The 21,011-nt window shown below is 55.7% G+C and overlaps 8 protein-coding genes across 8 annotated transcripts; 3 read left to right on the plus strand and 5 right to left on the minus strand.

Moving 5' to 3' along the window:
* Nucleotides 1-9: 9 nt before the first annotated feature.
* On the plus strand, nucleotides 10-237 carry CH63R_02772 (uncharacterized protein; the record flags this gene model as incomplete). The annotated part of the gene is made up of 1 exon (XM_018297747.1): nucleotides 10-237. The coding sequence occupies one exon, from the start codon at nucleotides 10-12 to the stop codon at nucleotides 235-237; it is 228 nt and encodes a 75-aa protein (XP_018162563.1).
* Nucleotides 238-875: 638 nt separating this feature from the next.
* CH63R_02773 (transcription factor subunit Med10) lies at nucleotides 876-1,427 on the minus strand (the record flags this gene model as incomplete). Its single annotated transcript, XM_018297748.1, has 2 exons — nucleotides 876-1,315; nucleotides 1,388-1,427. The coding sequence occupies 2 exons, from the start codon at nucleotides 1,425-1,427 to the stop codon at nucleotides 876-878; spliced, it is 480 nt and encodes a 159-aa protein (XP_018162564.1).
* Nucleotides 1,428-2,470: 1,043 nt separating this feature from the next.
* CH63R_02774 (Mediator of rna polymerase ii transcription) lies at nucleotides 2,471-3,451 on the minus strand (the record flags this gene model as incomplete). The annotated part of the gene is made up of 3 exons (XM_018297749.1): nucleotides 2,471-2,877; nucleotides 2,927-2,984; nucleotides 3,311-3,451. The coding sequence occupies 3 exons, from the start codon at nucleotides 3,449-3,451 to the stop codon at nucleotides 2,471-2,473; spliced, it is 606 nt and encodes a 201-aa protein (XP_018162565.1).
* A 714-nt stretch (nucleotides 3,452-4,165) lies between these two features.
* Nucleotides 4,166-6,617, minus strand: CH63R_02775 (uncharacterized protein; the record flags this gene model as incomplete). The annotated part of the gene is made up of 2 exons (XM_018297750.1): nucleotides 4,166-6,481; nucleotides 6,564-6,617. 2 exons carry the CDS (start codon nucleotides 6,615-6,617, stop codon nucleotides 4,166-4,168), a joined length of 2,370 nt encoding a protein of 789 aa, XP_018162566.1.
* A 2,423-nt stretch (nucleotides 6,618-9,040) lies between these two features.
* On the minus strand, nucleotides 9,041-9,745 carry CH63R_02776 (uncharacterized protein; the record flags this gene model as incomplete). The annotated part of the gene is made up of 1 exon (XM_018297751.1): nucleotides 9,041-9,745. The coding sequence occupies one exon, from the start codon at nucleotides 9,743-9,745 to the stop codon at nucleotides 9,041-9,043; it is 705 nt and encodes a 234-aa protein (XP_018162567.1).
* Nucleotides 9,746-12,765: 3,020 nt separating this feature from the next.
* CH63R_02777 (uncharacterized protein) lies at nucleotides 12,766-13,128 on the minus strand (the record flags this gene model as incomplete). The annotated part of the gene is made up of 2 exons (XM_018297752.1): nucleotides 12,766-12,887; nucleotides 12,960-13,128. 2 exons carry the CDS (start codon nucleotides 13,126-13,128, stop codon nucleotides 12,766-12,768), a joined length of 291 nt encoding a protein of 96 aa, XP_018162568.1.
* Nucleotides 13,129-14,953: 1,825 nt separating this feature from the next.
* On the plus strand, nucleotides 14,954-16,119 carry CH63R_02778 (Cell division control protein 42; the record flags this gene model as incomplete). The annotated part of the gene is made up of 4 exons (XM_018297753.1): nucleotides 14,954-14,973; nucleotides 15,285-15,404; nucleotides 15,590-15,968; nucleotides 16,054-16,119. The coding sequence occupies 4 exons, from the start codon at nucleotides 14,954-14,956 to the stop codon at nucleotides 16,117-16,119; spliced, it is 585 nt and encodes a 194-aa protein (XP_018162569.1).
* A 2,637-nt stretch (nucleotides 16,120-18,756) lies between these two features.
* On the plus strand, nucleotides 18,757-20,287 carry CH63R_02779 (Arginase; the record flags this gene model as incomplete). Its single annotated transcript, XM_018297754.1, has 4 exons — nucleotides 18,757-18,888; nucleotides 19,026-19,155; nucleotides 19,299-19,628; nucleotides 19,686-20,287. 4 exons carry the CDS (start codon nucleotides 18,757-18,759, stop codon nucleotides 20,285-20,287), a joined length of 1,194 nt encoding a protein of 397 aa, XP_018162570.1.
* Between the last annotated feature and the right edge of the window lie 724 nt (nucleotides 20,288-21,011).

Genomic DNA, 21,011 nt, shown 5'->3' on the forward strand with positions numbered 1-21,011 from the left:
GGACGCAAGATGGGCGGCTCATTCGCCCAAGGGCCGAGGAAGAGCCACACGAAGCGGCGTCCCGATGAAGGCGACCGGCTTGTGGGCAAGATCCGCCGGTATGGTGTGTGGATCGTGGCTGCCCTGGTCCTCGTCCCCCTACAACTCCTTGTACTGGCGACGGCAGGTGTGGGATTCATGTACATTTGCATCATAGGGGCCCGGAAGCTGGGCATGCGGCTCCGCGGCGGGGAATGAGCTTTCGACTGCACACTGGCTGGCATCCGGGATTTGTTTTCGGGATAGACAATGTATGACACGCAGAAAAAGGCACACATCGGCGGCGTTTTACCCAGGCACACCGATATTGTCCCGCCTCTTTTTTTTCCCTTTTCTTTTATCACTTCACGTTTTGGTAGAGTCACGACCCAGTTTTCCCATCACCCGAATTCACGAAAGAGAGAGACAGAGAAGGAAGATAGGCATGGGATAGGAGGCGTCTTGCATATCTCATCGAATGCAGAGTGGGCTTTTCCTATATGCGAGACTAGGCATAGTTGACATTGGTAATTGAGCTGTGACAGTCTCACTGAGACGTCACGCCAGCCAACATTTTTCTTTTTTTGCTTGTGACTCGTTCAGATGTATCTCATTTCGTGATGTTGTTTGCCCATGTTCTACACAATGGCTCTGGGTATCAAATTATCGCGCCTTGACCTGGGACACCATTGTCCTTGGGCTGCAGATCGCCCTTGCGTCCGCCTGCCTCGTGGCCATCTCAATGCTCCGTCCGTCCAGTTCATGCGTGTGCCACATAAACACACACCCGTCCCCTCCACCCACTCCTAGAAGCCGAGAGTAGCCCCCCCCGTCACTCCCCTCTCCCTTCTCTCCTCTCAATCACCCCCTGGCCTGCCGCTCCCGACGACCTTTGTCCCCTCGAGAACCCTCGCGACGTCGTCGCGAAGCTCGGGCATGCCTCTCTCCATGTGGTCGGCCAGCACGTCGCGGAACTGCGCAAAGGCGCTCATCTTGCCCTTCATCAGCTGGTTGCCACGGCGGACGAGCTCGACGAACTCGCGCGTGTAGATGTCCGGGTTCCGGCCGTTCTCGACGTACTGCACGAGCTCGGGCGGGATCTTGGGCAGGGCGCCGGGCAGGTCGGGCGAAGGGGGCGCGCCGGCCGTGGCCGTCATGTGAACGCGCTGCAAAGACTGGGAGAGCGCCTGGACCGAATCGGAGAGGGCCGGGCCCGAGGGGTTGGATGAGGTCGCGTTGTAGGTTGTGACCTGGACCATAATCTGGTAGAGATCATGGATCGTGTCTTTGAGCTGCTCTGCGAGGTCGTTGGGGGGTTAGCATATGGAGGGATGGGAGGGGGAGGAGGGGGGAACAGGGGAGAGCGTACGCTCCAGCTCCGCAGGAGTCGGTTTGTCGAGGGGTGCCATCTTGCTCGCTTTGTTTGGTGTGTGTGTGTGTGTGTGTATGTGTGTGTGTTGTGCGCGTCAACCGGGGCCACAGGCGAGGGTGGGCGGGTTGCGACGAGCAGGACGAGGCTGAGAAAGTAAGGTTTTGATCAATGGCAGGTTGAAGTTGGCTAGCATCGGCGGGATGGGCCGTCGGCACCTTCAACTTTCGAGGTGGGTATGGGGCGTGTGCTTGCAGGGGTAGTAAGTGCAGGCCAGGCCGGGGCCGCGGTGGCGCGGTCACCGTTGGTCCGTTATCCCACCCCGGTCTCGAACAACAATCAAAGACAAAGACACATTTTACTAACGAGCCCCTCGACGGATACATGACATGCACAGCTTTTGGCTGTGTGTCCCAGGACTTATCCCCGACGTCAACATATTAGCAGCCAGAGTCCAATCGGTGATTATTCTTCTATTCCGAGAGTTACTGCACTGCTGCTAGTGATAAGGATACCTCAAACTAGCTGTTCAGGGTCCGGGAGGCGCCTGGGAGCTCTCACCTCCCGCCAAATAATTTCCGCAAGGCTTGCATATTCTTCCTCCTTCCCATCTCTCGAGGTGAATCTGCCCCGTCCGAAAGGGTTCTGTCCGTACTCTGATTCGGTCCTTGACTGTTCCTGCTTTCGTCTGTTATGCTAGCCGTCTCGCGTGAGACTGGACCAGCCCCACGGCTCGCTCGTTCCAAAGCGACCATGACCGGCTGCCTGGTTCGCAACCGCGGCGACGGCGACCGAATTGGGTTGTACCGCTCAAGATACTCGGATGACTGAGGTGGGGGCGTTCGACGTACGGCGTTGCGTCGTGAGATGTAAGTCGTGGCCAGCGGGCTTTGGGGCCTGACACGACGGAGCTGCGGTGGCGGGGTCTTGTATCGCATCTTTTGCTCCGAGGGCGTCTCAGGAGGTGTGATGTAACCCGACGATGTCGTCCTGTCCGACCTCTCGAGGCGGGCTGCTATGCGCGATGAGGGTCGCTTGAGGGGCTCGTTGCTTACCCAGGAAAGGGGAGGCGCACGCCTTATCTCAGGAGGCGTCCAGACGGGATGGGAACTGGTTGGGCTTTGCAAAGGCGGTGAACGACGAAGGGGTGTAGTTGGTCGGTCGGTCGGTGTAAGTGAATTTGCCGATCCCAAAGTCGATGTTCCTGATGTCGACGTGGCCGGTGTCTGCGCGAGACTTGCCAATTGACGAGTAAGCGTGCTGGCCCCTTGTTTCTCTTCTGAGTGTGGAATCCCGCGAAATGGCTGCATCCATACCGGTATGGGCTTCGTTGGACTTGGTTTGAAGGCTGGTAGGCCTATAGGATCGTTGATGGAGACGTATATTGTAGAATCCGTAACCGGCGTCGCCAGACCCCCTCTGGCTCCGTCGTGCGATCCGTCTCCCGCTCGACGGAGAGAAGATGAATCTCGACTCGATGACCGAATGGACTGTGGCTAAGAGTTAGTTTCATCTCATAACCCATTTATCGCGACCTACCGCTGGGGTCCTTCTCAGCTGTCCGGCCCTGCCTTCGCCAGCATCCCATCTCGCCCGACTCAAACCACCGTCGGCCACGTCAATCCTCTTCAAGCCTTTCTGCAACACATCCTCCCCCTCCGTTCCCAGGAAACATCCAGCACACAGCGGCGGCACTTCAACCTCCCTCATACACCCTTTCCCAGCCGCCCCGGCAACTCTGAGTGTCAGAATGCTCCCTTCTTCGCCGCCGGCATCGTGATTCCCAGCGAAGAGTTCCAACAACGGCACGCCACGATACACCAGCTTGCTCCCGCAAAATAGACACCCGTAACACAAGCGATGCCAGAAGCACTATCCCAGGCTGACACACTCGTCCCCGCGGTAGACGATTTCCCCACAGACCCAGCAGATGGCGAGGTCGATGAGCGCCGCGTGGCAGGGCGAGCAGGTCAGGCGCGCCTCGTGACCGAGGACGTGAGGGGGGCCATCGGACGATCCGTAGCAGAATGTGCAAGTAAAAGGGCTCGAGGCGTGTGGACCCATGCTATTCGAGAAGATATCCACTGCGTCGGGCGGCCAGGCACAACAAATAAATAGAACATGAACAAGTAACGGTTGATGAAGTTAGGTTACCTAGGCAGTTAGAGGAGGTGTCCGTCAAAAAAGAGGCAAGCCAGGGTTTGCGAGGTTTCCCATTGCTAACGGCGGCTTCCTCAAGAAACTGAACCAGCCGACCCTTCCTACGCGATATGACCCGCTCGCATCTTCAGCTGCCCCTTACACCTGATGTGACTTCACTGGATAAATCAGATCAGCTCAATATCAGAATGCCATTGTATGTTGTTGACATGCAACTTTTGAAGACCTGAAAGCTCAAATGAGCCAAGAACCTGACAGAGACCTAAACAAAGACAGACCGTTTGCCGACTCCCATCGATATTGTACAGAGTAAAGAAAACACGACGCCAGGACCAAACCCTTTCTTTCCCCATGCAACCCCCCCGTGGCCCAAGCTATTCAATTCATCCGCCAAGGCAAAAAACATATTTACGCCTGTCATATACCCATCCTGCTAACCACATACTGCCGACGGTCATCGGTTAGTTTAATCCGATGTACTGACTGCGTGCGGCCAACTCTCCAGAAACCCGCCTTCGTCGTCATGTTATACAGGGCAGTAGTATCAAAACCTGGCATCGCAGAGCGAAGCAACATGTGGCTTCATCATCCTGTCGAGCCATCGTTTTCGTAGACTGTTCAACGTCGCATCTTCGGCTTCGCAAGCATGTTGAGCCGACTCAGGCTCATACCGGCTCGCTTCGCTGGGCTCGGCGACTGAATGGCCCGAAAACCCTGAGTCTTCTTACCCACAGTGCGTGGGGTCGCTCCCGTCAACCTGGGAGCGAGGAGAGCATCTCCTTCGGGCACTGGCTCAGCCTTGCGTCGTTTTCCGGCTCTCTCAGCCGTGTTCTCCTCGAGATCTCCTTCTTCTTCACGAGCGCGAGCGCGCTTCTTGTTGGGCATGCCGTGGGGCTTACCAGCAAGGAGTTGCATGGGTGACCTGTTCTCCTTGTTGGAACCGAACTCAGTGCCGGTCGGGAAGTTACCCGGCATGTCCAGTGAAGTCCGCACATGGCGGACGCTGGCTTGTCCAGCAGACGATCCGAAACTAGTGGGCGAGGCGCTACCAAACCGAATCGTATGGTCGCTGCGGAAAGTGAACGTGCCAGGAATGGTTGGGGGCAGCTCGTTGTTGCCCTCAGTTGCGTTGCCAGTGACCTTCTCGCTCGCCTTTTCGGACGGGCTGCCGACGCTCAAGTCGGGATAGAGACCGTCACCCTCTTTCCGGTGGGTTACGTTTCCAAGCATGGCATCCAGGCTTGGATATTGAACCTCTTCCTGCTTGTGGAGAGGATTTAGGCTGGCAAAAGCCCGGTGTGCGACCGTGTTAGGGGCGGCGATGGCGGTCCGACCAGTGTCCGGCGTGAAATCAACTCTCTTAAATAGCTTCCTGCGCGGCGTGGTGAACGGAACGGCTTGCGGTGCTTTCTCTGCAACTTGCGGTGCGGGGGTTTGGGAGACGCCAGAAGCGGGTTTGGGAATCGCGCTCTTCGTCTTGTCTAAAGCCCCCTTGCCGCCGCGCAGGATCGACTTGACTCTTTCAAATCGACCTGGGCTCACAATCCGGCGTTTCAGCTCGGCCGTCTTCTCAAACGCAGCGAGGTTGTTGGTTGTGACAGACTTTGTGAGACCACCCAGTTCGGGCTTGGAAGGCGACTTCTTGAGATTTCCAAGTTCGGGCTTCGAGGGTGACTTGACAAGACTTCCCAAGTCGGGCTTGCTAGCCGACTTGGTCAGCGTCCCAGGGAGAGGCATTTTGCTGCCGGCGGCGCGAGCCAGCGACGAAGAGGTGGGGCTCGTTAGGGATGCCAGGCTTGGTTGAGATCGAAGACCGGCAGGCGCGTCAGTTTCGCTCGACTTGGGACGCGGCAGAGAGCTGCCATCCCGGGAAACCGGTCGAGCCGTGGAGGCGTCGTCTTCGAAGCGCTGTCGCACTCGCTTGACGGAAGAGGGAGGCTCGATAAGGGCGAAGAGACGAGCCCTGGGCCGAGAACTAAAGGAAGCCTTTTTGGAGTCGCTGGAGTCCGTGTCGTCCAGGTTAGCCTTGGACGGAGATCGCTTGAGACTTGACTTTTGCTGGCTGGGTGTTCCGGGTATGCCCAAGTTGAGCTTAGAAGGCTGCTTGAGGATTGACTTTGGATGGGTAGGAGTGTCATCCAGGTTTGCCTTGGAAGGAGATCGCTTGAGGCTTGACTTGGGCTGGCTTGGAGTGTTCTCCAGGTTGACCTTGGAGGGAAGCCGCTTCAGGCTGGACTTGGGATGAGTAGGCGTGTCATCTAAGTCGGGCTTGGAGGGAGACCGCTTCAGGCCAGACCTTGGTTGAGTGGGTGTGTCGTCGAGGTTAGCCTTGGACTGAGAGCGCTTCAAAGAGCTCTTGAGTGGGGTGACTCGGCCAGGCTGGGCTCGGAAGGATGAGGGATGGCCTTCGATGGAGTCCATCTTCTTGAACTCGGCCATGTGGGCGCCACTGAAGCGACCCGACTTGCCCCTGGCCGTAGCAATTTTGCGTCCGTTGATTTCTTCATCTTGTCTCTCTAACTCACGCTTGGCAAGCAGCTCGGTCTTGATTCTGGCCGCTTCCTCTCGCAGCTCGTTCATCATCTGCTGGGCATCGCTACTCAGGCCCGTGTCGCTAGCAGGCTGTGCGACGCGGAAGGTGAAGGGCGACTCGGGCACGCCCGTAGTCTTGGACGGCGTCGCTTGAGGGTCGGCATTCTTGTCGGAGGGCTTCATGTCTCTGAAGCCAAGCCAGGTAGCCGAGGGAGGTGCAACGGTAGGGTGAACCTTGCTCGGGTGCATTTCAGACAATGGCGCCTTCAAGTTCGAGGACGAGGAAGGCGTGGCAGGATCGTGATTCGGAACGGCGAGGGCATTCAGACTTTCGGCAACCTTGCTAGAGGGAGGAGTGTCATCGCGTTCGGCAACGGAGGCCAGAGTATACTTGGGCTTCGGCTAGAAATAAAGGGAGAGCACGTTAGTCTGTGTCGGCGAGTCGCTTTGTTTACTTGCACAGGAGGTCAAAGAGCCTCCTTACCTTAGGCGTGCTTGCGCTGGCCAACCGGGCCGAACGGCGGCGGGGTGGCGACATCTTGGTGGCCGGTCTTGGGTGACTTCGGTTTCGTATGTTAAAAGTCCTGGAAATCAGAAGAGAATGCAAAGCAAAACCAACAAGGCCGATCCAGCGAGGCCCTGGTTTGAAGGAGGAAAGGTTGATGGATGATGTCAGGCAAGTGTGGATGGGGTTCGGGTACGTAGAGCGCGACGGGGATTTTGTTGGAGGGGCTCGTTTGTTTACATTGCGTGCGGCACCCTGGTATCTGATTGGATGGACAAGAAGGCACGGCCCAAGCTCCAGGCCCGGGTCCGCAGTGGACGAAGTGGGTCCACAGTGAGAGAGGCCGCGGTATTCACAACATTTGCAGCGAAATCACAGTGAATCTGTTCGGCCCCTCTGGCTCTCTTCGTGTTTACTTGGATAACCCTCGAACTGCTTATATGGGCCATAAGCTAGGGAAGCGCGTGGCATGGAACCCACGTCTACCAATTCTCGAACTCTCTCTTACTTAACAACACCTGGTACATCTTTCATATTGATTCGACCCAATGCTCTCAGTCTGGCATGACGGATCCCGGTCATCAACATTGCTGCTGTTGCTCGAATCCCACTTTGGCGCAATACATGGAATTGAGCTCGATGAGACGGACTGTTCGGTTCAAGTTGTAGCGTGATCACCACGTCAGAAGTCCAGCCCAAGTCACAACGGCGGCATTAACCCCAAATTCATTGGTCCTCCAATCACAACGTCTTCTGACTCTGATGTCTGGAACCCGCTTAGCTTACTCTTCGATGTCGTAAAGGACCCGATCGGCCTCTTGGCCCTTAGTCGCATTTTCAACAAGTCCGGGGGAACGGCATGTTATGGTTTTTGAAACTCGGCATGTATGCCTCTCGGTAAAGCTGGTAAACGTTGTTACTACGCCCGAATAACCAGGTTTGGCCCTTTTCGACAAGTTGGTGCAACACGGTTGCCTCGACCATGTCCATACAGATGCCTCATCGTCCCTGGTTTGGACGGGTGTATGGCGCGAGCAAGTCTCATACTTGATCGCATGATGTCAATGAATAGTTTATCATCTCTGGCAGCAAACTGTCCAATTCTGAAAGGTGGTGTTTCATATGTGGATCTTTTTGCGATGCCAGGAAACGCAAAGCTTCAGAGCTCAGTGTCTAAAGGAGCAAGCGGTGAGTGTTCAGGGAGCAGGATGACGGTGCCAGGAAGAGCGGCGATGGATTTTTACCGCCCCCAAACGATGACAAGGAGTTCTTCACGCAGCCGGCCGACTAGATGTTACTTTGTGGCATATTATGGGTGAGACAATCGTGTTATAAGACACCGACAGCGTGGGTGACATTATCGTTGCGTATTGAGAACACCGTACAGTTTCAATGCCATTAACACCCTCCTTGCAAATCTCAGGGTCAGCTATTGAATTTCACTTATCATGTCTGGACGAATCTATCACATATTGAAAATGAGTGGACGACGAAAGTCTACGGCTCGCTGTCGAGTCTCCTCGCCCGACTAACCCCTGCGATAACTTACAAGAAGGGGTAGGGAAGCCATCAAACCAAACCAAAGTCATGGAAACGAACAGTCAGGCAGTGTTTGGGAAACATATACCGGTAACTCCAGAAACGTCGAGCCGGGCCCCCTTTTACTCTTGTCTTCACTCGTCGTTGCCGACAAACCCCCAGGACGACGGCCAATTTCGCTTCGCTAGATGCCGCAGACAAAATATTGAAAAAGACCGCTCTCCCATTACATACTCAACACAGCTGTGTGGCAGGCGGACGACGCACCCAGAGAGGTCGAGACTCCCATCTCGACGAACAGGACAGAGGCGTTTTAGCAACAGCGTCCAAGCTGAAGGGCACACTGATCTCGATCATCCGTTTGCCAATGCCACGTAGTGAGTGCGAACAGAACAATTTAGCGTCGTTTTTCTTCTTCAATTTTATTCAATACCATGCCCGGCTCAAATAACATGTGTCAAACGGCACCAAATCGTCATCATGTTACCAGCTAGACCTGAGAAACGGAAGGCAGGCGACCCCGTTTCTTCCCTAATGTAGAGATAACCACATTTACCCGAGGGGACATGCCGCAGGGCTGATTCACGTCCCCGGCCTTCCCAACACGAGTCGTGTCTCCATCCGCACTACCCGAGCAGAGCCTCCCTTTCATGTGTGTAACTTATCACAAGGATGAAACCGATTCATGGCGGCTTCAGATGCCGTCTTCTCGGGCTTGAAAATTTAGAACACAATGGTGCTGACGCAGGTGCTTCCGGGTATGCCACTGAAAGCTATAGGTTGGCCCGGGACCTGCCGGCTGAACATATCCTAGTTCCACAGAAGCTCGAACTTGGTCAAAGACTTGCCCCCTTGGCGAGAAAGAACCACGAGGCCCTCGAGAGCCTGACCGATGGCGGTGCTGGAGGAAACAGCAATCACATCGACTCAACCACCGCCGCCGGGGCATGCAACCCATGCCGATCCGTCTCGGGGGCCGCGTCGCTCTTCTTCGACGCTGCCTCCGTCTTGGCTCGCCTCTTCCGCGCCCGCCGGACCTCGATCTCTACGTCCTTCATCTCGGCATCTACCGAGACCAGCCGCGGGATGACGTCCTCAACGATGTGCACTGACAGCGTCTGTGCCTGCCGTAGAGGCAATGGCGCCAGGATGCCAAACCACCGGAGGGGGTCGCTGTTCCCTTTCTTCTGCTTCTTCGTCTTCTCCACTTCTTCCCCATTCGCTTCCTTCTCGTCCTTGACCTCATCGGCAAATGTTGCTTCACCAGCCGCGTAATCTGGAGCTTCATCGGCGTCACTCCGCGACCGTCCCTTATCCTTTGGGTTCCGAGCCTCATTGGTCCCCATCGCTTTCGGCTCCGTCACTGCATCTGCAGGCTGAACAATCTCGAAGCGGGGAACATTCCGGCCGTCCACAGACACGGCAAGGACCCTCGAAGCCCGCATGCGCTCGTCGTAGTAGTCCGGGCCGTAGCGGACGCCCCTCTCTGCGGAGAAATTGGCTCGTGCGATGTTCTGATACATGCCGACCTGAGCCCTGGTGAGGCGCTCGCGCAGTGTGGTGTACTCGTCCAGTAGGACGAGATAGCGCTCCAGCAGGGTGTCAATGTGGCCCGTCTCCATGGTTGCGCGCGCTCGTCTGTGAAGTGTGGCGGGAGGATAGGGCTTGATAGGAGATTTTAGCAAGTGGTGGTGAGGAGTTCTGGTGAAACCAACATGCGGATTGATAGCTTGTTGGTCGTGGCGGAGTGGTGTGGTAAGACGAACAAGCACGTGTGGGTTGCAATGTTGGCTTTGTTGTAGAGTGGAGGCGTCTGAATTCAGGCGATGAAGGCGGGTTGAGTTCCGTAGGGCTGTGCATCCTGTATGTAGTCGATTGTCAGATGCAACCTTAAGCCTCGAAAGCGCGAGGAATTTGTGGCTTGAGCGATGATCTGCACAGAGGATGGTATGCAGGGGTAGCCCTGAGCTAGTGATTCCAAGACCTGAGCCTGTGGCTGCGGTAGTCGATACTTCAATTCTCCTGAGCTGTCGCCCCAAGTCCTACCAACCGTAGCGAAGGGTCTTGGTACCGATACATTCCTAATTTCTTTTTATTGCGATGGAATACTTCTATGTTTATACAGCTGCCGTCACACAGTGGGAGCTGCAGCTCTGCAAAGCCATCTAAATGAATACCATGTGTCTGCCACTCCTCGACATGCAGAAGACTTCCGTCGTTCCAGTCGTTGCCCGAAAAGGTAACATCGCTTGCCAAGACCAGCATCCACAAAGAAAAACGGCCGAGCAAATAACGTGGATAGGGAAAGAAATGTCACGGTGACGCAGAGCACAAAGGATGGGGGATGGCAGCAAACACGGCTGGGAACAAAGAACAGCGAGATAGTCATGCCCCCCTCCTTTGGAGGCTTGCCCTTCCTTCCCTGTTCCGGGAGCCGGGAAGTCACCGAGTCGACTGTCCGCAAGATCTTTGTATCCCATGCAACCGTTCTGGCATAGCTTCGTGTTTCAGCTTCCACTTTGACGGGGTCGACAGTTGCTGGATGCTGCGCCGAGCTAGCTTGGAGAAATACCGTCAGAAGAGGTATGGTGTTCGGAGGAACCCACAAGCAGCGCAATGACTGTCTAGGAAGTCTCAACTGCCTGTGAGGATGTGTTTCTTATTGGCAACGGGCAGTTTGTCGAGCACGAGTCAGGTACAGCTCTCTCGCGTCGGACGGGAAGGTAAACAGAGTACTAGAAAATGGTCAAACGCGAGGGAAGACGAGAGAGAGAGATGGGGTTGTATGTGTGTGACCGGAAACCTGACGCAGGGCGGGATGCAAACCGGGCCATGCTGCCAGGTGCTGGTTATGGATGATGGAAGCATTGAAAGAAGGATGCGGGTGTCCGTTGGCCGGCCCTCACCTGGCTTGTTCCCTGTACGCTGGAGACTGCTTCAAACGCGTATCGGCCATATGACTTAGAACACATCGTTCGACCCCAAGTACTTCCCGTGAACCTTACTGTGTCTCGGCTTCCACGTTGACAGTATGAAGCGAGGGTCGGACGCAGGACGGCAGTCGGCAGAAGGAATCAGGGAATGAAATCTTGCTGACACAACATGCTACGAGCGAGCGGTGGGCGTGCCAGAGTTCCAGCGTCTTCTTCATTTTGCGACCGTGTGCCGAGCCCAAGACAAAGAAAAGCTTGCCGAGAGATTTGCTGGAGCAGAAGCAGCGCACAGGCACTCGAGTAACAATGGACTTGACTGTCAGGATGAAATGAGTAGCCACAGTTGCAACGCTTTTCTTACTCAGGAAGCATCAGCGAACGAACCCATTTCAAGGTACCTTGGTTAGGTACCAACTGGACAGATAAGGTGAGGATAAAGACTGTAAGCTCTTTACTGTTGATGTAGGTGCGGATACACCCGGGACAACCACCTTGTCGGTTGAAGAAGTGGGACATACAGTACAGGGCCCAGACTCGGACTGTAAAGAGAGCAACAACGCTGTGTTCCATCTCTATCGTTGGCGCCTGTAGTCGGCCAGCGGCAGGGAATGGAATCGCTGCCGTTGGTTGTCCAACTCACGATTTCGTGCCGGTATGGGGAAGGCGTCGACGCGTTGTCGGTCCGAAATCGAAGAAAAACAAGAGAAACCAGGAAAAAAGTTGCGAGAAGTTTAAAGCAAGAAGCTTACCGGGCTAATACGAGTTGATGCCCATCATCGACCCAGACAGGTTCCATGGTCTTGAAGGAATAACTTTGCGCATGCCGCGTGTTTTATCAGCCCTAACCGAAGAGTCGACGAAGTCTACCTACCAAGGTACCTTGCGGACGTGCAAGATCCTGTCTGCATTGACTTCCATGACATAAGCGCAACCACTGCGAACGCAAAAGGACGAAAAACAGCTCGGTGACAGGTGCGAGCAGGCCCAAGCCACAAGTTGATGGAGACGTGGTGAGGCACAGAGGTTTACAAGGAGTGAATGCCTCTCTGTACCTACCTGCCTGAGCACAAGTAGGTGATTGTACCTCTAGTAACTTGCGTGGGTACATTCTAAGGTACTGAGATGATACGTACCCTTCATATCAGGGCACATGCGTTTGGCAAGCAGATAGTGGGGATAGGAGCGCCTCAGGCCCAAAACGATCCCCACTATGCGCAACAACGAGGGACAGGGTCCAGAGGACGCAACACTGCTTGGCATTCCAAACATCAAAAACAGCTCAACGGCTGCCACTGTCTCTCGTTGTCGACCGACGACCACACGCCCACAAACACATTAGCCACCCTAGCAGCGGCGCCACTGTTGCTGGCCCAATACCCTTTCCTCTGCTCTCCGAGTCGAAACTCTCAGCCCGCGGACGCTTCTCAACCAAAGGAGAACAAGGGGACGACGGTCCACCTTTAACGGAACTAAATAAATAAAGAAAGAGGGAAAAAAGTGGTCAACGAGAGCGGTGAAGAACTCCCTTGCCCGGGTTGCCATTGCCCCGCGTCCAACCCCGAGCGAGACGGAGTCACCATGCCGAGAGCATAATCCCCCGAGACTTTGTTTGTCCAGCACATCGTCGCGGCCAGCGTTTAGTCCGTTTGGGCTTGTTGGCAAGACGCCGAGTTTGGCTCCTGAGGACCGAGGGTGCGTCAGTACCGGAACTAACACCAGCACCAAATTCGCCTCTCCGTCTCATAGGCGAGCCCCTGATATTTGTCTCGCTGGCATTGCTGGGCGGCTGCTTGCGCTTCCGTCGGTCCATGCTGCATGTCACTCTCTCCTACTGTTAGCAGACAGGGAGGGGAAGACAATTGGAATTGAGATAACCAGACAAGGGCCTGGCACTTCTACGTACCCTGGATGATAAGGTGAGGCCTGGGAGAGCAGCGCTGCTCGTTTCGCTCCCACCGGCATGGATCTTTGGTCGCCTGGTCTCCGTACCTTGGTGCAGTGAGATACGGTGCCAGGCGAGAGTTCGAGATGGATACTGGGGTGCTTCCACTCCTCTGCAACGAAGGGGACATGGTTGAGACCTGTCGACCCTCCGGGCTAGGCCATGCATGTCCTTCAGCTAGCACTGCACCAGGCCGTCTCAAGCAGCCTTAGGAAAAACCGACAGGGCGCCGTTCATCCGTCTGGAACAGTGAATTCCATCGTCAGATATGGCCGGCGCCGGTCTGCAGAATCCAGCCTCACAAACACGAAACTAACACGGCGAGGAGAGGTAAATGGACGGGTAAAAGGAGACCTGCAGCCCGCTCGGACACGGTTCTCTCCTTGGCTCCTCCCACCATCATCACCAGAAACTACCTTGGTGCGATTTGAGGCGAGACGATGGGAGCATTCCCCTGCTGGTCCCCAATGCCCGTGGATCAGAAACGAAGGGTCCCTGTCCTCTCCCCTTCCTCGCCAGGTACCCTGTCCCCCTGCCTGGTGTCTATTACCTGAGGCCGGTACGAATTCCCAATAGAATGCGCCCATCCACCCAATTTGCCCAGCACCTGCCTACTCAGCACCTGCTGTAGCGCTACTTGACTTTCTTTGCCAGCTGCCTGGGTCGTCTTTGTTTGTCCTTCTATATGGTTCCGAAGACGAGGGCACTCTAGTCAAGGGGTGTGTGTGTGCTGTGTGTGTGCATGTACGGATACCACACTCTGTATCCGTATGCTGTATTTGTTTGGACACATATCTAGAGAGTGGAAATCCAAAACAGGAGAGCAAGCAACCTTGCTTATTTCTATTGTTGAACCCAAGTCTGAGACTTGAACTTGGGGCTTCCTTCATCTTCTTGCGCCACAAGGCGAGACAGAGAAATAGAGAGAGGAAAAGGAAGAAGAGCGAGAGAGAGAAGGGGGGGAGAAAACTTCCACTCTTCGCCCCGAGCCAAGTTGTCTTCTTGTACCTATGCAGGCTTTCATTGCAGACAGATGACGGATGACCTTTTCGCTGACTGACAACACTGACACCGAGCGATTGGCACTAGAATCTCTGCTCACCCCGTCTGGTTTGGTTGTTCTGCCTCTGGCCCCTCTCCTCTCTCTCAGCTCTTCTCCCCCGATAATCAGGCTGCTTGCTCCTCATTCGACAACACTGCCCTGCGACTACCCCCCCTCCTGTTATTTTCCTTCTATTGTTCCACTTTCCCGCGTGCTGCTGCTGCTCGTTTGCTGTAATATGTCGAGACCACCGCCGACGCCATCGCTCCTTTAAAAAAAAATCCCCGACGACAACTCACTTGTGACCCTGCCTTGCCTTAGCTGGCTGGGCACCCCGTCCTGGTCCTGTCGTCGCCTCTTTCCCATTCACTGCTTCCCTGTCTCGCCTTACATACACTACGCTTACCGACCTTTTTTTCTCTCTCTCTCTCCCTCTCTCTCTCTCTCTGCTGGCCTTCCCTGACCTTCACCTGCCACCACCACCACCACCACCACCACCAACCACATAGGATTGCACGGCGCCGTTGCTGCTGCTGCCGCTGCCGCACCACCCAATCCACGCCTTTTTCTCTCCCCGTCCACGTCCCCTTCGCCCCCCCCAAATTCCTATTCGACCCAGTCGTCACTCACGCCCACATCCACGTCCCACGTCCCCACTCTCCATCTTTCCGCCTGCAGCGACCGGCAACCACCACTGCCACTACTACTCACCACTCTCGCTGCCACTCCAACCCCAAACCCACGCCCCCGTTCCAGCGCTGGAAATCACTTCCGACTCCGTTCCGGCCTCGACAAGACAAGACACTTCGACACGACGCGCCGCGCGATAAGGGAGAGACTGCGAAATCAGTCCTTATTTATTTTTCTTTCCCACAGGTCTCTGCTCCTGTTCGGAGCCTCACTGATCTAGACAATGGTGGTCGCTACTATCAAGTGCGTACAGTCTGAGCCGCTTTTCGCCGCTGTCCTGCTTCACCTCACCTCCCCCGTCCCCGCGCTCATCGCCCCTTCTCTCTGCTGCTGCCTGCCTCGAAGTTGCCAGTCTAGATGGTGTCCGTGTTGTCGGTTTCGCTGCCCGTTTCTCTTTGCTGTTGGCAACTCGGGTATCCGACTAGGCCATTCTGTGCCATTGCCCATCCCGACCTTACTTGACGATCGGCCGGCCCGAGGCTGGCCATCAAAGCGCGCATGTCACCGAATATTTCATTTAACATCAACACTAACACCTCCCTCTCTCTCTTTAGGTGTGTTGTTGTCGGCGACGGTGCGGTCGGAAAGACATGTCTCCTCATCAGCTACACGACAAACAAATTCCCCTCCGAATATGTCCCGACCGTTTTCGACAACTATGCTGTCACTGTTATGTGAGTCTCTCCAGCATCTTTGAAACAACAACACGAGCTACGAGGTCTCTCGGAAGGTCATGGATCCATACGTGGATGGATGGGAAACAAGAGTCCCGAGAAGACTGCGCCCGGGATGACCGTTCGTTGGGACGAATGATTAGTTGTAGGCCTTTTCGCTGACAGCCGCTTGTTTTCCCCTGCAGGATCGGTGACGAACCTTACACTCTGGGACTGTTCGATACCGCCGGTCAGGAAGATTACGACAGACTACGTCCCCTCTCGTATCCCCAAACCGACGTCTTCCTCGTCTGCTTCAGCGTCACATCACCCGCCTCCTTCGAGAACGTCCGTGAGAAGTGGTTCCCCGAGGTACATCACCACTGCCCCGGCGTCCCCTGCCTTATCGTCGGCACCCAGGTCGACTTGCGCGAGGACCCCAGTGTTCGCGAGAAGCTTTCTAAGCAAAAGATGTCTCCTGTACGGAAAGAGGATGGCGAGCGGATGGCAAAGGACTTGGGTGCGGTCAAGTACGTCGAGTGCAGTGCTTTGACGCAGTACAAGCTGAAGGATGTCTTTGATGAGGTACGAACTCCTGGCCCCATGTTACTCTCACCTGTTTGCTTCCGTTTGTTCGGGGAACCGAAACTAACATGGCCGTCACGCCTAGGCAATCGTTGCGGCCTTGGAGCCTCCTGCCCCCAAGAAGAAGTCGCACAAGTGTCTTCTCCTCTGATCACGGGTCCCTCGACGCTTGAGTCTTGTTTCCCTCCCGCCACGCCCAGCTTTGACTCTGTCTCTGGCGGCGAGTGGAATCGCCGAGAACCAGGCTTGGGCTTGCTCTCTCTTGCCATTCAGATGCGCGCGCAAATGGTTCTAGGTTTTCGGCTTGAAATGGCACTTCGGACCTCTTTTTGTTTGTTTGCAGCGCGCATGGCATATGACACGCTGAGCCTTGATTAACCGCAATATTGGATCGATCAGGAGCGGTCGTCTCGCTAATGGTTTGGACCTCCTGGTTCAGCGACAGCAAGGGCTTGGATTGGATCATCTGCTTGGCAGTCAGGGCTTCTAGGCATCTCGTCGCGTTGGGAGACTGCGAGGGGCAGGAAAATGGACAAATCGACGGGCTGTATTTCCCCCTCCATATTTCGTTCACCACCAATTCCCAAGTCCTCTCTCACTCCCTCTTTCTACCCCACCTACCAACAACCCAACCCTCTTCTCTATCTATCTCTCTCTGTCTCACACACACTCTCACCCCGAATACACCTTGCCCTGGTCCAGATCTTGGTGGTCTTTCTTGCTTCTTTCTACATTTAGGGATGGGTAAATTCATCACGCAGGCAGGAATGCTTCGATAGGACAGTTTGGCGATTGGAGTGCACTTTAAATCGATGGTCATTTTTTTTTTCGCGCTGAAGTGCCTTGATCATCCTCCGTTGCCGTTATCGTTCCAGTTACAGCTCTCAAAGCACCTATTGGCCAGGGAGTCTTCTGCTGACGACGAGAGCACCGACCGGCTTTGAGACACTGCCTCATTGGGGGGGGGGGTCATCACTCACAGACTGTCAACGTTTGAACAGGTGTGCATACGATAACTTCCAGAATGTGATCGGCTAGGCGAGTCATTTCTTGCGTGCTGCTCACCTCGGCAGACGCCATCCGTTCCTTCACTTTCTTTAACGCGTTACGGGGGGGAGTATGTGGCCAGAAATGGACCGGGGGGCATTAGGTTTCGCGGACAGGATGGCGTTTTTTTCTTCTCGTTCCGTCTGCCCAGGGTACTTACTTGAGACCAATTTTTCTCTTTTGGTTGTCCTCACAAGCTGCGCCTACCGCACCGCAACGCATGAACGCACGCGCAGGGGCCATCTCGGCCGGACACCTCCATTTGAACAACCCTTCTCTGGGCAACCAACACCCAACCGACCAGTTGGGCAGCGGCAGCGGCAGCGGCAGCGATTGGAGTAGTTTGGGAGAGGTATTTGCAAAAAGATGGGGGACGAGTGTTGGACTGTGTGAGGGGACGAAAAAAACGGCGCATGATGGGAATGACGTCGCAACCTCGGCGCGCGCCCAGGTTCGTCTACCCACTGGAATTGAGTCCATCAATGCGAGACGGGTGCAGTTAACGAAGTTCGTGAACCGTTGAACCGAGGAGAGAGCGGTCGACAGCTGTGCGCTGGGGATCCCCCAGAATTAATGTTCAGTCCCTTCCCCCTTCTCTCCAACATGCACTTTGTCCTCAGGTTTGGCTCTGTTCGCCTTATTGCCATTGCCCCGGACGTGTCCCACAACTCGTGAGGGAGATGGCGTTCGATGCGCGTTGCGGACGCCACAAGGGCTTTCATGGGGTTCCCTGGGGGGAGGTTTTAACGAGTGGGGTGAAAATTAAGAGGATATCTGAGAGAGAGAGAGAAAGTCGCGAGACGGAATACGGCTCGGGCTTTGTGGGTTGGGTGTCGGATACAATAAGCTTGCAGAAGATTGAACTTGGGGGGGGGGGATGGTTCGCATATAGGCATGCGCGTGCCGGGTAGTCATTGGAGTATTGCAGCTCGACAATATGGATAGCCTGACAGGTCTGTTATGATTCGTTGACAAACCATATGCAATGGATCGGAATGTGGCAGCCTATCAATCGGATAGTGTTTAGTTGTATATTCGGTCTCCGCCCCGCTCGCCGGCGGCCACCGCACCACCCCGCATTCGGCCTCTGCTCCCCCATTACCTACCTGCCCCTCCCCTTCTTCCCTCCCTAAATGGCATCGGCATCCTGGTTGAGAAAGACTGCTAATGCATCTAATGTCAACTTATTTCCCTACTCAGTTTACCACCATCGGCGGGGTGTGGTGTCTCTCGCGGACAACGAGCCTATCGACCGTTATCAACTTGACTATGCGGCCCACATCCCGCCGGACGTTCTCCGCAGTCTCCCTCCCTCCAGAAGCTTGATGGCTACCGATAACCCATGTACGTAAGGTCGCCCGACAAAAAGATTGGACTCTGTTCGCATTGGTCAATCAAGCCTTTGGCGGGGTTTTGGAAGGAAGAACCCCGAATGACATAGTGAGCCGAGCTGAAGGAAGCGGTCTGATAAGTCAATCCTAGGTGCGCAGTGACCTGACCCGGCCCGGTCGACGTCGTTGTGCCTTCCGGTCCCCGATGTGTGCTGGCCCGGTTCCCAGTTACGCTTAAAACCAGCATGCCGCTTCTCTTTTGACGTCGTTTCTTAATTTGTGCCACCGGGTTCTCTTCTGCTTATCTCATCCGTCGACCTTTGAATAACGGCACCTTTGTAACTGATTTGACGCCCCAACAACGGTTGACAAACATCGGCATCACATACTACGACGACGAGGACGACGTCATGAGGCTGGCATCGCTGCTGCTAGGTTGCTCGTCGGCTCTACTGGCTGCCGGTTGCAGCGGGCATGGAGGCGACAGCAAGGAGTGGACCAAGGCCGAACTGGACGAGTTGGAGGCGAAATGGGGTTTCGAGGTGAGTTTGTGTCGTCCAGTCCAGTCCTTACTGGGATGAAACGAACGAAGAGGCCGACGGACTGCGTGTAGTGGGGTTGGTCACCATCATAAACAAAAACCGTTTGGGTGTGTGTGAGACCAGGCCGGGCTCACCAGCGTATAGGATTCACGGGCATCGGCTCCTTCGCCCACCTGAAGCACGCAAAGTGCCTGACGACGCCGTCCGAGTTGTACGACATCGCCATCATCGGCGCGCCCTTTGACACGGCCGTCAGTTATAGACCAGGTAAGTCGGGGCCTGTCATCTTACAACATTCTGTCGCAAGCCAACCTGCACCCGGCCAAAACGGTTCTCACATCTACCCTTCATCAAACCATACAGATGCAACAGCCCATATCAAGGAGAAGAAAAAACTGACGTCGAACAAGGCGCCCGCTTCGGGCCCCGGGCCATCCGCCAGGCCTCAAGCAGGCAGACGTCGTTCCGCGGCTTCAACCCTCGCGCCAACGTCAACCCGTATGCCAACTGGGCGACGATCATCGACTGTGGCGACATCCCCGTGACACCCATGGACAATGTTGTCGCGCTCGAGCAGATGTCGGCGGCGTTCAAGGAGCTCGGCGCGCGGAGGCCCATGTCTTCGTCGCTGAGCCGGCCCAAACTGATCACGCTAGGCGGCGACCACAGCCTCGCATTGCCGGCGCTGAGGGCGTTGAAGGAGGCCTACGGGGCACCGCTCCGCGTGTTGCATTTTGATGGTGAGCTGATGCGAGAGATGGAAGAATGCGGTACATGACTAACACGGGTCCCCTCAGCTCACCTCGATACATGGCACCCGGCTAAGTACCCGTCGTACTGGACCGCGACGCAGTTCAACCATGGCTCCATGTTCTGGATGGCCGGAAACGAGGGCCTCCTCTCCAACGCGTCGTCGCAGCCGTCGGTGCACGCAGGCCTGCGCACGCGGCTCTCGGGGACCGACTTCGCCGACCACGAGGACGACACGGCTCAGAACTGGGTGCGCATCGCGGCAGACGACATTGACGAGATCGGCACGGCGGGGGTGGTCAAGGCCATCATGGACACGCTCGGTACCGAGGACCCCGTTTACCTGTCGATCGACATCGACGTGCTGGATCCGGCCTTCGCGCCTGGCACGGGCACGCCCGAACCCGGCGGCTGGACGACGCGCGAGCTGATTCGCATCCTGAGGGGCATCGAGGGGCTGAACCTGGTCGGGGCGGACGTGGTGGAGGTGTCGCCCGCGTACCAGAACGCCGGCGAGGAGACGGCGCTGGCGGCGGCGCAGGTCGTGTACGAGGTCCTGAGCTCGATGGTGAAGAAGGGGCTCGAGGGGATGGGCAAGGCGGGCAAGGCGGCGGCCGCCGCCATCGAGGAAGAGAAGGATGAGTTGTAAAGAAAAGAAAGAAGGGATCTGGTATTCTGAGGCTGGGGTTGCTGCGGTGCTTGACGGTCTAGAGAGTGAGGGCAGAGTATCACGAAGGGAGCCATGGGGATTTTGGCGAGGTGTAGGGCTGAGAGGGGCCGAAAACAGGGCCTGGCGATACGAATGTGACGTTTTAACGATTTTTTATTTATGAAGATTAAAAAGGCAACATGGCCGAGGCGACCGATCCAAGGCCTCTCAGCGTTGACATGATCAAAAAGTGAGAGAGTCAGCCTTGTCTCGTTATTCAACACGCCCCCTTCTCTCTCTCCTCTGAGGACTCGGGAGTGTGGATTGCTTCACAGCAACCTCCTGGAAACCTCAACACTAAGAGACAGCGGAAAACGGCCACAATCAGTATCTCAGTATAACCGACCTGGTAGTGGTCCGGTCTACCTGGGAAATAGACTTTCGGAGAGGGGTCTGTCTCTATCTCTCTTCTCATTGCCTTTACGACAGGGTCTCCTATCTTCGGAGCGCGTTGGCTCGCCGTTGGCAAGGCCCGGGGGGAGGGTCATGCTGAGAGGGGGCCCGAGCTCCCTTATCTCTGAGCAATTGCAACGCTCAATTGGAAACCCCAGCATCGACCGAGTCTCTAGAGCGCCCTGTTCTGGCGGGAATGCCACTGCCGGTGGCATGTTGTAACAAAACCCCAGAAGGGCTCAAGGTCCAAGGTGACTCATACGCCCAGTGG

The sequence above is a fragment of the Colletotrichum higginsianum genome, chromosome 2 (assembly GCF_001672515.1).
Source record: "Colletotrichum higginsianum IMI 349063 chromosome 2, whole genome shotgun sequence".
Classification (NCBI taxonomy): Eukaryota; Fungi; Ascomycota; class Sordariomycetes; order Glomerellales; family Glomerellaceae; genus Colletotrichum; species Colletotrichum higginsianum.